We start from the raw sequence: 15,251 nt of genomic DNA on the forward strand, positions 1-15,251 counted from the left end.
GAGACCTGTCCTTGGTATTATCTGAAAAAAAAAAAGATAAAAGGCTGAAAGAACAGCTGGGAGCTGAAATTGGCTTTTAAGAACTGTGGAGGTGAATATTTACTGATTCTTGATTAAAACAGCCTCCACTAAAGGAATACCTATAACTATTTCCGAAATGGAGGACCAGCAACAAACCTCGATTAACTATAAACTTATATTTGAAAAAATTCTTGAAGCTACTGAGATAATTAAATCCAGACTGAAAGACAAAGGCGCTTGCTTGAATCTACAAATTGAAACCCAGAGTCCAACTAAAGAACTTACAACTCAGAAAACAATAGAAGCGGAAGAAATTAATCCCAAGACAGAGGATCTTGAAGAACAGCAACTACAATATATTGAAAATGCTCACAACCAAACCCTGACTGTAATAAAGAACCTACAACCCCAAAAGTAATGGAAGCGGAAGAAAGCAGTACCAAGCGTGTTAAAGATCAACAAGGACAGCATATTGAAAACTTAAATAACCAAACAACAACTACAAAACTGGACATCCCCTTTTACTTAAACCAGAAGAAACCTGAGGAAGAAGACCAGACCAAATTGAAGATAAAGATATTAGAGCAAATATGGACAGCTGACCCACCAGGACAACAATTTAATGGTTATAAAGGGGCTAGCTCCTCTGGAAAATTGATGACTAGATGGTCTCCTTTGATTCAAGCAACACGTGCAGGAATGAAGGGAGATCTATCTGATGATTTAAAGCAGTGGTTCTCAACCTGTGGGTCGGGACCCCATTTGGGGTCGAACGACCATTTCATGGGGGTCGCCAAACAATGCAGTCCGCCATTTTTTCCCCTTTCTTCCTTTCCTCTTGAATAGAGTCTAATTCTAGTGGCTTTCAAAAGCCAATAGGAATTGTCCAGGCTGTCTCTGCCCTGCTGAGCCCGCCAAAAGTCCCATTCTGCAAGCGGTGCTGCACCAGTTGAGTAGTCCTCGACTTACGACCAGTTGGGGGTCGGGGCATTAAAAAGGTTGAGAACCACTGATTTAAAGGTATTGGCATGGAAGCCTGGCTGGCACAAAATTAAAGCTAGAGTTAGGTTTAAAAAATGGAGTCTTCTGATTTATTAGAGAGGATTTTAAAGTCTTAATAGGCTAAAGAGAGATTTTGAGATGAAGGGAAATGATTATTAGCTTTAAATATTCTGGAAAATGGTAAAAAATAAAGGACTAACTGACTTAATATTTAGGACTCAGATTTATAAGGGAAATTGAAAACAACTATTAGGAATCAGCCTTGAACTATTCTTTAGCCCAGAAAATATAGATGATGGATTTGAGATAATAAAGGTTACTCTATTTGTAAGTAGTGATGTACTAGAACAAGAAATAGAAAATCTGTATCAAATAGAATGTGAATATATTTAAGTAAGTAATATGTGTATTTTAGATATTATAACTTTTGTGTAGTGAAATAAAAGAAATTTGGGTTACCAGGATTTTAAATACAATGGATGTTAAAGGTACATTGGAATACTGTAATTAAAAATGAAAAAATAGCTAAAAACAGGATATGGATGTGTATAAACACAAAATATATTGATAAATGTGTTAATTGAGTTTGCCACGATTTAAGTAGGATACATTGAATGTTACGGGAAATAGAGAAGGAATTTTTGATAATGCAATATGAGATATGTACTACAAACTTTGTTATTGAACTATTGACTGCCCAGTCATCACGCTGTTTTCCAAGCACTCAAATGTAAAACTGGAAAAACCAATAAAATCTGTTTAAAAAAAATACTTATTTGACATGACAGGGCTTCTCTGTTTTCACTCATCATGCCCTGTATTAGCAGGCTGCATAGTTCCGCTCTTTTATATACAGACATTATAATCATATCTATCTCCCAAGTGGGGATGAGAATGAAATTGAGAGATTTGATATTTTACTTAGAGGAAATATGAGTAATAAATTATCAGAAAACTAAAGCGCTAGTATTTGCACGAAATTCTTATAAAATGTATAATTAATGTTATTACTAATAATTAATAATGAACCTTGTGAAGGGCCATCAGCTGCCCTTCCTCAGCAGGAGGAAGAAGGTGGTGAAGGTCAGCTGGGGGGATGAGGGGTGGGCAGTAGAGATAGGCAGCAGCAATGGAGGCAGGATAGCCAAAAGGTGGGATATGGGAGGGAGTCAGGCAGATGGAGGAGTTGAGTTTGCGTTGCAGTTGTAAATTTAGGCAGGCTGCCAAGCATCCAAATTCTTACAATGTGATTGCAGGGATGCCACAACTTCAAGGACCAGCCATAATTACTATTGGTTTATTGATATTGTAACTTCATGTGGTCACTGAACGAATGGTTGTTAAGCAAGGACTACCTGTTGTCTTCTGTTAACACTCCTGTAGTATATGCTAAAACATTACATTAGTAAAAGGAAGGATGATTTGTACTGCAACTTACTTTTCTTCCTCATGCTGTTCTTGTTTAGAAGCCCAACCTGTGCCATCCTTAGGCACAATGTTTATATTGGGATCATTGCCTTTGTTTTCTGCTTTAAGACTAGGGAGGTTAGCTGGAGGGGGCATTCTCCGTGAAATGGCAACTTTCCCAAGACTTTGTAATCCATGACGAGTTGTAACTATGCAAGAAAAAGAGTGTGAACTGTTAATATATATTCATGTTTCTACACGTCCTTTTTTCTTGGAAACAAAAAGAATAATTCCTGACAAAATACTATTAAAAGTTATATTTCTGGCCATTGAAAAATTAGGAACAAATTACTGCTTACTTGCAAATGGTGAAGGAGCAAAATATAACTCTTGGTTTCCAAATTAATATAGGGACAAGTGAATATAGCATGTTAAATATCTGGTTATTCTTCTGTAGTCTTATTTAAACAAATAGTAAATAATACAAAACATCATTAAAGCCTAATGTTAAGCTGTAAGATTTATAGAGGGAACTTTGTTTCCTAAATCAAGCATAAATTAGTTCTATTTTTGTTTATTGCTCTCTTTTAAAGTGCAGCAACTAGAAAAGGAATTATGAAATTCTCCTCCTTCCTTCTTTGCTTATGGAACTTGTATACACTGTGAATTTGTTGTTCAAATACACATATATTATTTATTATGGATGCAAACTGTTTTTCATTAAAATATACGTAACAATGAACAATGTAATAAAATTTATACAAATCAACAAATATATTTAAGAGCTGGAAGATGAAGTTCATGGACTGAATGCCAGATTAACAAAAGACTTAGCACACTGGTACTTACATACAATCTTGCCAGAAGCCTTTTTAGCAACAGTCCTTTTAGTAACATTATTTAAAAATATTTGAATATTGACTATAACACTGTCAAACACATAAATTAATAAAGGTAACTAGGTTACAAAATTGAAAATCTGAAGTTAAAATGCCTTAAGCTTTGATATTTCTGCACAAAACAAAATTATATCCGAGTAAGACCTAATAAATGGGTAGGAAATGGTCAATTTTAACAAACATACCTGTAGTTTTCTGTGTTTCCAGAGTCTTTCCTTTATATGTATTGAATAAACTAAGTGTTGCATACTTTGTTTTCCCGTCTTTTGCTTTTGTGCTCTGGCTTGACTTTTCAGACATTTCAGTTCATCGAGTCTGGAATCTCCTTGCTCACCCCCTGAAAAGGAACAATAAACTGACTAGTCAAAACAACCTAAAAAAGAAGACTTGTTACATCATGCACAGATGTAATTACCATGAGAATTGGGATATCCAGAATGTAGTGCAGCTGCTCTATTAAAAACTGTTGTTCTTTCCAATATATGAAATAGCACAGGGATGGCGAACCTTTTAGAGACCGAGTACCCAAACTGCAACCCAAAACCCACTTTGTATCGCTGGGTGCCGGGTGGGCATGGCCCACTCGGTGGGCACAGCTACGGTGGGCGTGGCAGTGTGGGTGGGTGTGGCCAGGGTGGTCATGGCAGTGTGGGTGGGTGTGGCCACTGGATGGGGATGGTTGCAGTGGTCATAGCAGACTGGGTGGGCGTGGCCACCTTGATGTTGCTCGTGGGGAGGGATGCCTGTGGGGGCCGGGCAGGGTTGGGGGAGATCCAGGGGGTCTCTGGCGGGTGGGATGGTGGACAGGAGGCTCGTCCTGCGGGTGAGGCGAGGCAAGGGGCAGGGCAGGGGTGCCATTGCTGCAAGGCGAGGCAGGGGCCGGCTGCTACCTGGCACCATCGGCCCCCGCACACAGCGAGCGCATGGGGGCCAACAGTGTCCGTCAGCAGCCAATGATTGCCCGCCCCTCGACCGCTGCACTCTGGGGCTCCGCAGCCCACTGCCAATACCAGGCCAGCCCTCCAGCAGCAGGCAGAGTAGGGGAGGGGGAAGCGTGTGATGCAGATCACCAGATGCGCCTACACCGTCCCATCTGTTTTTGCTTGCAGTTGGAGAGCAGGTTGCTGCTGGTCATCTCCTTGGCCCCCTAGCAGATCTTGCCCTTGGCCCGCATGTGGAACCTGTTCCCCTCACATCCCCGACACACCTTAGCCCTGACTTGGGCTGCCGGCGCCAACAGCTCATGCAGGTCCATCGCTGCCTGGAGCATCTGGCTTGCCCAGCACAAAAGAGGTACACAAAATAAAAGGAGGTGAAACGGATGGCTAGCAAGCTCAAGTAGAGGTGGTAGAGCATGCTAGGTTTATGTGCCTCCCCCCATCTCTGCTGGGCCTGGGAGACCATGACGCCGATGGGGATCCGGCTTTCCCCGCTCAGGGTGGCCTTTTGCCTGTTGGCCCTGGGCGTGCTCTACCACCTCTAAGCGGGGCTTCCTAGCTGACCGCTTCACCTCGTGCTGGGCGGGTATGCAGCTTTGAGCGGTGGCCCAATGCAGGGCTTTTCAACCAGTGGTACGCGTACCACTAGTGGTACGTTGGCACCTGGCAGGTGGTACACATACAACAGGTTGAACAGCACCGTAAAATGTAAAAAAAAAAAAGTGTAAAAGTGGATGAGGTGAAGTGGCAGCAGCGCTGCACAGGCTTGTGGGAAAGTCAGCTGGAACTGCACATTGCCTGGGTCCTGAGAGCCCAGGATCAAAGCGTGCAGCTCCAGCTGATTGGCGGCGGCCTTGGGGGTGGCAGGCAGCCTCATGCAGTCTTCAGGCGGAGATTCAGCTGGAGCTGCGTGATGCATTGCCTGGGTCCTGCTGAACGGGAGAGATGATATTAAAGGGGGTGAGCGAAGAGAGGATATTAAAGGGGGCTGAGAGAAGAAATGATATTAAAGGGGGGTGAGGACTACCTGTACTTTATCACTTTTTTCGGGGGGTTTTTTTTTTTTTTTTTTGGTCATCAAGTTTTTAAAGTTTACTTGCTGGCATCAAAAAGCCTTGGAGAGCAGAGAAACCCTCCCCCATCCCATGCAAGGGGAAGATTTTCTCCTCTCTTGGCTTTTTGCTGCCACTGTGGCAGCGAACAGCCAAAGGAAGCGGAGAAAAAAAGCCTGATCCCATGTAAGGTGGAGGATTTTCTCTGCCATACTTTTAAAACTTTTTTAAAAATTTACCTGCTCCAGAATGTGGATCCTTCTCATTCTGCTGCATCAAGTAAAACAGTCTGGCAGCGAAAAGCCTTGGAGAGCAGAGAAAAACCCTCCCATCCCACGTAAGGAGGATTTTCTCCTCTCTGCTTGGCTTTTTGCTGCCAGACAGTCTGGCAAAGAACAGCCAAAGGGAGCTGAGAAAAAAAAAACCTGATCCCATGTAAGGTGAAGGATTTTCTCTGCCATACTTTTTAAACTTTCTTTAAAGTTTACTTGCTGCAGAATGCGGATCCTTCCCATTCTGCATTAAGTAGAACAGTCTGGCAGCGAACATCCAGTGGAGAAAAAAACCCCGGTCTCAGGTAAAGTGGAGGATTTTCACTGTCAGGAGCAGGGAAAAAAAACACCAGTTTTTTCGAGACGCCAGACTAGCGTGCATTCACGTGCATCCAACTGCTTTGGTTGCTGCAAAGCCAGATTGCAGCAAGGAAGGAAGGGATTGGAGGCACGTACGTGAATGCATGCTAGTCTGTCCATTTCTGGGCCGGTTCTCCGAACTCAAAATAAATTAGGTACCGATTCTATGGAATGAATCCCACCACTGGGGTGGGGTTTTGTGGGGTTGTTACTAACGTGCAGTAAGATGGTAAATTCAAGGAGGCCATCGTATTCCATTCAGCCATGGAATATGCCAACGCTCCGACCCACCCCTCGCACGGAGTGTCTTGCTCCCATCATGCCACCCCAACCCTCACACGGAGCGTCCTGCTCCTGCCACCCCGCCCCAACCCTCGCAGAGCGCCCTTCTCCCACCGCGCCGCCCCAACCTTCACATGGAGCGTCCTGCTCCCACCGCCCTGACCCAACCCTCACAGAGTGCCCTTTCACAGAATTAATCTAGCCCCAAGCAAATCTTTAAACTTTCTGCACTCATTCCTATTCTTCATTGCTGAACAGAATTTAAAACATTTAATTCAGAAATGAAATTTAACGTAGAAAGATTGGATTTGCATTAAAGTACAATGGGGTAATTTGTAAGGTACTGCACCAAGTAAACAAGCATCAGGACATAGCATAACACTGCCAGATTTAGAAGAGCATTTCATAGAGTAAGCTATTAAATATGTAAACACATTCAAGGAAGAAGACCCTAGTACTTCCAGTCTGCAAAGAATCACTTATTCAGAGCTCTTCCCAAAAAATTAAACTTAAAAATATGTTTTAAAAAAGATTTTAAGTTTTTTTTTAAACTTTAGTTGCAACAGCAAGCAAAACATCTCAGAAGATTACTGTATCTGTACAGTGAATATAAGATTCTAGCTAAAATAGAATGCAAACACATAAAAATATAAAACTACAACCCTTTTTAAATTTCACTGTCTTATAACTTAGGATGACAAACTGAAAACAGCATATATAAAATCTACTCTGCTTTCGTAAGGTATAAATAGCATGCTAAACTGCAAATTGAATTTTTAGGGAATACACTCTGTAGTATTAAGATTACAGGAACTTGAATATAGTGTGTTAACAACAAATACTCTATTACAGAACTATCTAATCAGGGATGCAGTTGAAGAAATCCCTTTGTTTTTTTAATAACAATATTGTTTTATGCCAATCTCTGCACTGAATTGTTCTATTTTTCTTCAAAAAAAGGAAACGAAATTATAGCTCAATCATGTAAGAAACATCTGTAATTACTGAGTGATTTGCATAGTATAAAATCTATTTTAAAGTCAAAAGTCTTAAGAAAAACAAATGGTAGTACTAGCAGAATACTTACTAGAAGAATATCTCAAGGCAAATACATACACTGTGATTAAACATTAAATCTTGCTCACTGTGAAACCATAAAAACCTTAAAAATACTTCTACGAAAATCAAAAGTCCATAAAAAATGGACTGCCTGTCTAACGTATTAGTCATTATCTGTTGAACATGGATGGCCTCAAAGAGGAACAAATTCTTTATATTACAGCAGCATTGTCAATTGGACTCTTGGAAGAATCTGTCTCCAAACGGAAATACGTATTTATAACTTTAAGCAAAGACCATTCTGTAACTTAGCTGTAAGTTAAATGGATATCATTATTTCACCAATGTCAGCTTTCTCTGTACATAAATAGTTTTAGAGTGTGTAATTTTACATATAAAATAGTACCTGACAGAGGGCACAACCAAACAGACACATTCAAATACTTTGCTTCAGGCTGAGACAGCAGGAAAGTATGTCAGCATATGTGCACTGCCTTCTCTGCCAATCCCTCTTGTGGCTCTTCAAAAATCAGGGTATCCAGCCTCTTTCACAGTTCAAGGCAAAATGGCCATCAAGGCCTGTAACCAGTGACTGAGAAAGAATGGGCAAGATTGCAGCAGCATAAAATGGCCAGAAGTTGGCTAGATCAGTGGTTCTTAACCCTTTTGAATGAATTGCCCCCTTGAGCCAATAAGGAAGTTGTCATCGCCCCCCTCCCCCAACATAACTTCTCAATCACAACATAGGAAATAATTCTTCAATTTATGCAAACACTTGTTTTGTTTTCTTTAAAATGGTCATCAGGACATATCGATGCAAATAATTTATTTCCACTCTTTTTCCCATATCTCAACTGTGTGAAAAATTTTGATGCCACCCGTCACTTTATTCCCAAACTTCGTGATACATATATTTCATTATTACCTTATTTATTCAAGACACTTAAATGTAATGACCACTGAAAACAAAATTCAATTGCAAGAAAGTGAAAGGCCCGAAAAGAAAAATCAGTAACATTTAATGATTGAATTACAAGTGAAATTTAAGATGCAAAAATATAAAAAGGGTGGAGGCTGCTGCATAACACACATGAAGATAAACAATGCGTATTCACATATGTACGGCGTTCTGTACTGAAGCTAGCTGGAGGAACATTTGAAAACACAATTAAATCCACTAATAGCGAGAGATCTGATGTTTTTGTATGACAGATATACAGCCATTCACTGTACGAAAAAGTCTCAAGTGTCCCCAAAACTTCTCACTCCATCGCCCCCATTTCGCCCCCTTTTTGTTCCTTTGCCCCGTCGCCCCTTTTTGTTCCATCACCCCCCTGAAAAACAAAATTGCCCCCTGGGGGCGATATCGCCCAGGTAAAGAACCACTGGGCTAGATCATAACCCCTGACTGAGTCATCAACTGTATCATTGATGATGATGGTATAGGGTTCTGATAACTTTGTGCTCTAGTGGGCAGTAAGAATCAAAATGTAAATACTGATAGCTGTGTATAGGTTTTCTCTATACTTCTATGTTGAGCTTCTGTCTTCCTTAATAAGTGTACTGCACAGTCCAGGAAAGCTAGACTATTGCAGTATGCATTGTGGATTCTAAACTTAATATATGCCATTGTTTTAAAGTTTTTATATTTGCATAAATATTTGAATATGTGAGTGATGTCTGCTAATCTATCTTAAATTCTGGTCCTAATAATATGGATCTTCTATGATCTTCATTATTCATTAACAGACTAGTTATTTTCCTCTGTTCAAGTGTTTGCACTGTTAAAATATCACTTTTACTACCTTCTCATTGTGCTTCCAAATAATGAAAATCTAAACTCTTCAAGGAATTGAAATATTACATTGAAAACAAAGCATAGAATTGACTAATACAGTAAAAATTTGATTAAAATTAATTTAATTTGGAAAAACAGCACGCTTTTTTGATGCAGGCATCACTACTTTAATGTAAAAGAATCTACAAGGGATAGATGTTGGTGTCATGGTTTCAAAATCATTTCAAGTCTATATATAAAGGTACTTTAATGCACATAATGTAACTTGACATTGCACTTTTAGAGAGGGACATGAAGTACCAGGAATTGTTTTTAAAAGAAAATTAATTGCTGAGGTGTGGGGAAAGAAAAATAACTATACTTTTTCATGAACAAAATAAGAAAAATGAAAGTCAACATATTAAAATGATACATTATAATTCAATATCAGGAGTAATCTAAATGCTGCAAGGTTAAGTGGCATAAAGGGGGAGGAGTTAAGTATATAAGGAGAAAAACCTCGCTGCTTATATCATGTTGGAACAGTTCAGAGAAACATTTACCTTTTAACTTTTCAACTCTTTGAGGTTTACAATTACGTATGTAGGCTTGAACAGCTACCAACTTAGCATTCTTGAATCAAGATTTTATAATCTAGGATTATGGTTAACTGAGTTGTGAGAACATTGTCTTAACATAATAACATGTATCTCTGTAATCAAGACAACAATTACCTTTTATTCATATCATTTTTACTCAGGGATCATCCATCTATTAGCATTAAGATTGCCAATTTACTGTTATATAAATGAGCCTTTCATTTGGAATATTCCTTATATCATTCTACTTCACTTTGATCAACTTTATCTAAACTGAATGTGATTTTTTCAATCTAGATCAGAATATGATTTGCAATCTTACCTGGCTGATTCAGATTTAGCAATAAAGAGGAACTACCGTATATGCCGGCGTATTAGGCGACCCGGCGTATAAGACGACCCCCGTCTTTATAGCCGGGCCGCATTCCTAGAACGTCGTCTTATACGCCGGAAACTACCAGTATTTCCGGCGTATAAGACGACCCCCGTCTTTGGCGCCGATTTTAGCGCTCACGGAAGTCGTCTTATACACCGGCATTTACGGTACCTAAGTATTCAGGACAAAAGAACAACCAGATACAAGACCTGTTAATATAGTATAAAATTTAGTTCATAGTCATGACTTCAACCAACATACAGACTTGATTAACTGTTTTAGCAGCAAACTATATAGAAAAGAGATCACTTATACTGTGTTTTCCCAAAAGTAAGGCCTACCCAGAAAATAAGCCATAGCTTGAATTTTTGGGGTGAGCCTAATATAAGCCCTACCCCAAAAATAAGCCCTAGTTTTGGGGCGAGGCACACACCTAAAAATCAAGCTAGGGCAGGGATGGGGGAGTGGAACTGCCCCACGCGTCACGCACCCACTTACCTTGCAGCCAAGGCCTCTGCTTGCCGGCCGACTTCTTCTAGGGTGTCTTCTGCAGTCAGGCCTGCATTTTTCAGTCACAGGCCTTTCTGGAAGGCCTGTGCAGCCAGAACCAAGCTATGGACTGAATCCATAGTTCAGTTCTGCAAGACTTCTGCAGGCGAGGACCAAGCTATGGATTGAATCCATTGCTTGGTACTCGGCTGCAGAAGCCTTCCGGAAAGACCTGACTGCAAAATGCAGGCTGGAATGCAGCTGAAGAATGGAGCTCCTTCATTGGTCAGAAGAAGTGGACTGACTGGGCGGGGCTGTTGATGCCAGAGATGAGTATAAAAGACACCCCCCCCCCAAAAAATAAGAGCTGGTGCCTCTTTTGGGGAAAAAAAAAGACCCTGTCTTATTTTTGGGGAAACATGATATATAGAGCATTCAGACAACTGATATTCAAAAATACTCATACAACAAAGCCACTAATTAAAGGAAATGAGAAAAGGATATATAACCTTGCTAAAAAATACTGAGAATCTTCTACTCAACTTTTCTAATACTGTCATTTTTATTATTAGAATGAAGATTCCTCATTGTTTTCTTTACCTTTGAACTAGAAAAGGAGTATGGGTTGCTGCACTGAGTCCCATCCCCCCCCCCAAATCACCACAAAGAGATTGTCTTGAACCTTTCATTGTTCCAAAAATACAGCCTTAAGATTTATTTGCAATGTTTATAATCCTGGAGATCTCTAGATAGCATATTACAGTACACAAAATAAAAATACATAATACCAAAAGTTAAATATGGCAGATGAATACCAGGGATCCTGGTACCCAGGGACCCAAGATTTGCTGAAACAATAGTCTTAGCTTGTTTATGGAACGTTAATTAAAAAGTGACTGTGCGATATAATGTGATGGAGAATGTTCCATTAAGTGTAGGTTACACAGAAAAAACATGGTGTCTAGCTCAAACCTCATATAACAGCTCTCAATGATTAAACCAGTCAAATGATAAGGCAAGGGTGAAAAATTCAACTAGTTTACCCAGTAGGACTGTGATTAGGACAATAGTTTTAAAAAGCTGGGATCTTATTTCCTTAACAGCAACTGTCTACATTTGAATGCTTATGGTTATTCTCAATCATCCAGGAACCAAAAGTGCTTTTTTTCAAAGTTAGCTCTGAAGAAGCTTCTTGAATGAGAAGTGAAATGTTTTCAAAGAAAAAAAAAACACCAAGAAGTCCAGTTGTTTTTGGAGGGGAAAAAAGCATCTTTGAGAAAACTGTCTACTTAGTTACATTTTGCCTCCTATATTTTTTGGGTATCACACAAAGTGAGACCTAAATTTCCAAATGGTATGCAAGAATGACCTTGGAGGATAAGAGGAAGAGTTGCAAATTAGACAATTGTTATGCAAAAGGTATCTCAGAGCACAAAAGGAAAAAGGATGTGGGAAGCATCTAGAACAGTGTTTCTCAACCTTGACAATTTTAAGGCATGTGGACTTCAACTCCCAGAATGCTGGCTGTGGAATTCTGGGAGTTGAAGTCCACATGCCTTAAAATTGTCAAGGTTTAGAAACACTGATCTAGAAAGAACTCTCCCTGGTTTTCTGGAAAGTGAAAGAAAAGGAGGGGAGAAATGCTAAGATAATGTTAAAACACATGGTTTATGCTCTGGGCTACCTTAAAGGGCTGACAACCAATTTTACAAATTCATCTATTCTGTGGCAGTCACCTGTAATTTCTTCTAGGAAAAGTATGTCAGCTCCAAGGATTCATATCATAAAACTACCAAAGGGCTGGGGAAAACCACAGGAAAAATAAAACTTGAAATATATTGGAAGGAGTATTTCAACTGGAATATCTCTGTACTTTTCCAGAAAAGATTCTGATAAAGACCTCCACATCCAGATGACCAGCAAGGAGTGTCTTATTTTTCAGTCAATCACATACCGGTACTACACTAATTGCTAACTGACCTATTACTGTCAGAATCCTCTTCAACACACAATTGTCCTTCCTGCCAGTTCATTGAGGAGCAAATTCGCCTGATCTGAATGGGTTGTTTTATTAGATTTTTATCCCGCCTTTATTACTTTCTAAGTAGCTCAAGGCAGCGAACATATATAATATTCCTTCCTCCTTTTTCCCCTCAACAACCCTGTATTAGTAGCTCAAGTCCTTAAATTTTTTATCCTCCGCCTCACCATAAAGAAATTACTTTCAAATTTAGCACAAGTACAGGAACAGCAGCCTTGAGCAATCTTAGGCCAGGCTTAGTCACATGTTAGTCATGTTCCCCAGAAGGAACAAATCTGAAAGGAGAGAAATGCCGGAAGAGGAATGAAAGGTGAGAATAAACAGAATAATCGAGGCTGTTTAGAGAATTGGGGTTGGGAAAAATTAGTTAGGAAACGACGCCGGAACCTTGAAGACAAAAAACCGGATGTTAAAAAAAAGGAATCTCCGATTCCGGCGGTCTTCTCTGCCCCCCTCCCCCCTCCAAATTTCCTTTTGTCCTGAGTTAGGAGTAAAATAGGAAACTCAAGGCGCGGGTCTTCCACTCATCCTTTAGACCCCCAAGGCGCAAGGGAAAGGGCGATGCTCTCTCTCTGCACTGGCGCCCGGCTCCAGTCGGGGCTCGCCGCGAGCCACCCGACTCTCTCCGGCGGGCGATTCTCCCCTGCCCGAAGCCTTTTAAGGATCGCCGGCACCATACTTCCCTCCCCCTTCTCCTTCGGTCCCTCGGCCTCTGCTATTTTCCAGGTAACGCCACCCCGGGAATCCCACTTACCGAGGCCGAAGCGACCGCCTGAGCAGCTTTCACGCAGAGCGGGCCAAAATGGCGGGCGAATAGCCAAACCGGCGGCGCCTAACAGCGTCTGACTTCAGCACGCACGTAGCGCTTGCGAAGCCACGTGACCGAGCTACTGTGCCGGTGGTGGCGCCAGTCCCTTCCGAGCCGAGCGTTTGCGCCCCCTAGAGGAGCCGCTTCTAATACCTGTTGCGCCTCCGAAGGCACATTAATCTACAAAGAGGGAGTAAATTTTCCTCCACGCTCAATTTTACAGGCGTATCCACCGAGAAAATTCAAAATTCTCTGCAGTTTATTTGTGATTATTATCTAGCTATTTATCTCCTAAACGGGCTAACAATCCGGCCTATTTCCGATGCTTTTTTATCACGCTCCTATACAACCAGTACTTTGCTCCATTCATCTCATAGTCGTCATGAGCCACAAAATCAAAGCAAAGATAAATTTATTAAAACTCTGTATCACAGGGCTCTTTATTGTTATGATTTTTGTGCAATAGATTAACAGATAGTTAACTGACAGGTTTTTGTCCTTGTGTCCTCAGTCTGGTAGGCATAACCTTAAAAGCAAATATTATCTGTCTTTTTTAGTCTCTTGCAGTTTCTTTGAACTGTTTGCACAACTAGTCATTTAAACGTTCCTATACTATGGACCATCCAGCGGCAGGCATTCTTTATTTCCTATTCCCTATTCCTAGACGTCGGGGCTGAAATGGGCAAGAAGCCTGGCTTGCTAGTGTGGAGACCAGTGTGGAATGCAAGATACCTAGAGGGTCACCTTCGGTAGGCAAAATTTATAGTGTGGGGTGAACCAAATATTGGGTTAAGAGGCCAGTGCTAATGCTCATGCTTGAAAACGGTGTGAGGCCTATGGTGGAGGACCAGGTCTGCCAGAATTGGGTTGCTTGGGAATGCAACCAAAAGCGGGTGGTAAACTCTTACTTAAAGCTAAATACTGGCGCTTAATTTCCGGATTGGCTGTAATCCAGTGTCTTCAAATTGTGGGAAGTCAGCCCCCCAAAAGAAGGAAATATTAAAAGGGCAGAATATAATAGTTCCTCAAAAAATCTTAAAGAGGCAGAAAAGCATGCCCAGTTTTTCTTAATAGCCCCAAGTCTCCCTCTCCCAAGCAGAAACCAGCTCTGTAAAAATGCAGATGTAATAATCCATTCAGGAAGGTGTAGCCCTCCACCTAGAAGCTTAGAAAGACAAAGACACCTAAAATCTACATACCCCACCCAAACTCTAGGACAGGACATAATAAGATTAACCCACAGATGCCAAAGGGGCACACTCAGACTCAGGTCAAAATACATGACACAGGAAATACAAAGCCTCAAACAGGAACAAGAAACAACCTCAAGAGCCCCAGGGGGTATAAAAACCCACTCCCTACATGATTTTTCTCTTTTTTCTTCCAGAGCTATCTTTCTATCTGGCTCTCTTCAATAAACTGCAACCTTATTTTCATAGCTTGTGTTGGTTATATTGTAGTGGATTGAGTGATCAGGTGTGTTTGATAAAGTTGTGTTGGAAGATGTTGTATAGACTATTTGTTTTCATTTTCCTAAAGTTCAGGGTTGTTGGAGTGTATTTGTGCTTGTTTTACACGGCTTCTCTTGTGGAAGGTTGGCTTGTGACTTCGGTAGTGGAGCACCTGGTTAGTGTGGGTAATTTTACAATAGATTTTTTTTAATTTGCCTCCATTACCTCTGCTGATATAAATTGTCCTATCCCACTCTCAACCTCATGTTGCCTCAATAAATAGTAGTGTCCTCCAATCTTGACAGTTTTAATATGGGACAAATGAAGGAAATTGGGGGATTTCCCCAGCTTAATTTCCCCTTTGGTGTAGCATCACCTATTCCTAGGAAGTACTATACTACCAATCATGTTTGTCAGG

The 15,251-nt window shown here is 40.8% G+C and overlaps 1 protein-coding gene across 8 annotated transcripts in view; it reads right to left on the reverse strand.

Annotated features, from left to right (window-relative positions):
• Nucleotides 1-13,453, reverse strand: part of PRRC2C (proline rich coiled-coil 2C) — a 116,077-nt gene extending 102,624 nt beyond the window's left edge. For all 8 annotated transcript variants that reach the window (XM_039349013.1, XM_039349014.1, XM_039349012.1 and 5 more), the window contains exons 1-3: nt 13,329-13,453; nt 3,515-3,666; nt 2,462-2,639 (exon numbers count right to left, since the gene is read on the reverse strand). In XM_039349013.1, coding sequence (XP_039204947.1) covers nt 2,462-2,639; nt 3,515-3,629 — 293 coding nt within the window. In that variant the 5' untranslated portion in view covers nt 3,630-3,666; nt 13,329-13,453. The remainder of the gene's footprint in view (nt 1-2,461; nt 2,640-3,514; nt 3,667-13,328) is intronic.
• Nucleotides 13,454-15,251: the final 1,798 nt, after the last annotated feature.

The sequence above is a fragment of the Crotalus tigris genome, unplaced genomic scaffold (assembly GCF_016545835.1).
Source record: "Crotalus tigris isolate CLP2741 ecotype Arizona unplaced genomic scaffold, ASM1654583v1 scf7180000018217.1405312, whole genome shotgun sequence".
NCBI classification, from domain to species: Eukaryota; Metazoa; Chordata; class Lepidosauria; order Squamata; family Viperidae; genus Crotalus; species Crotalus tigris.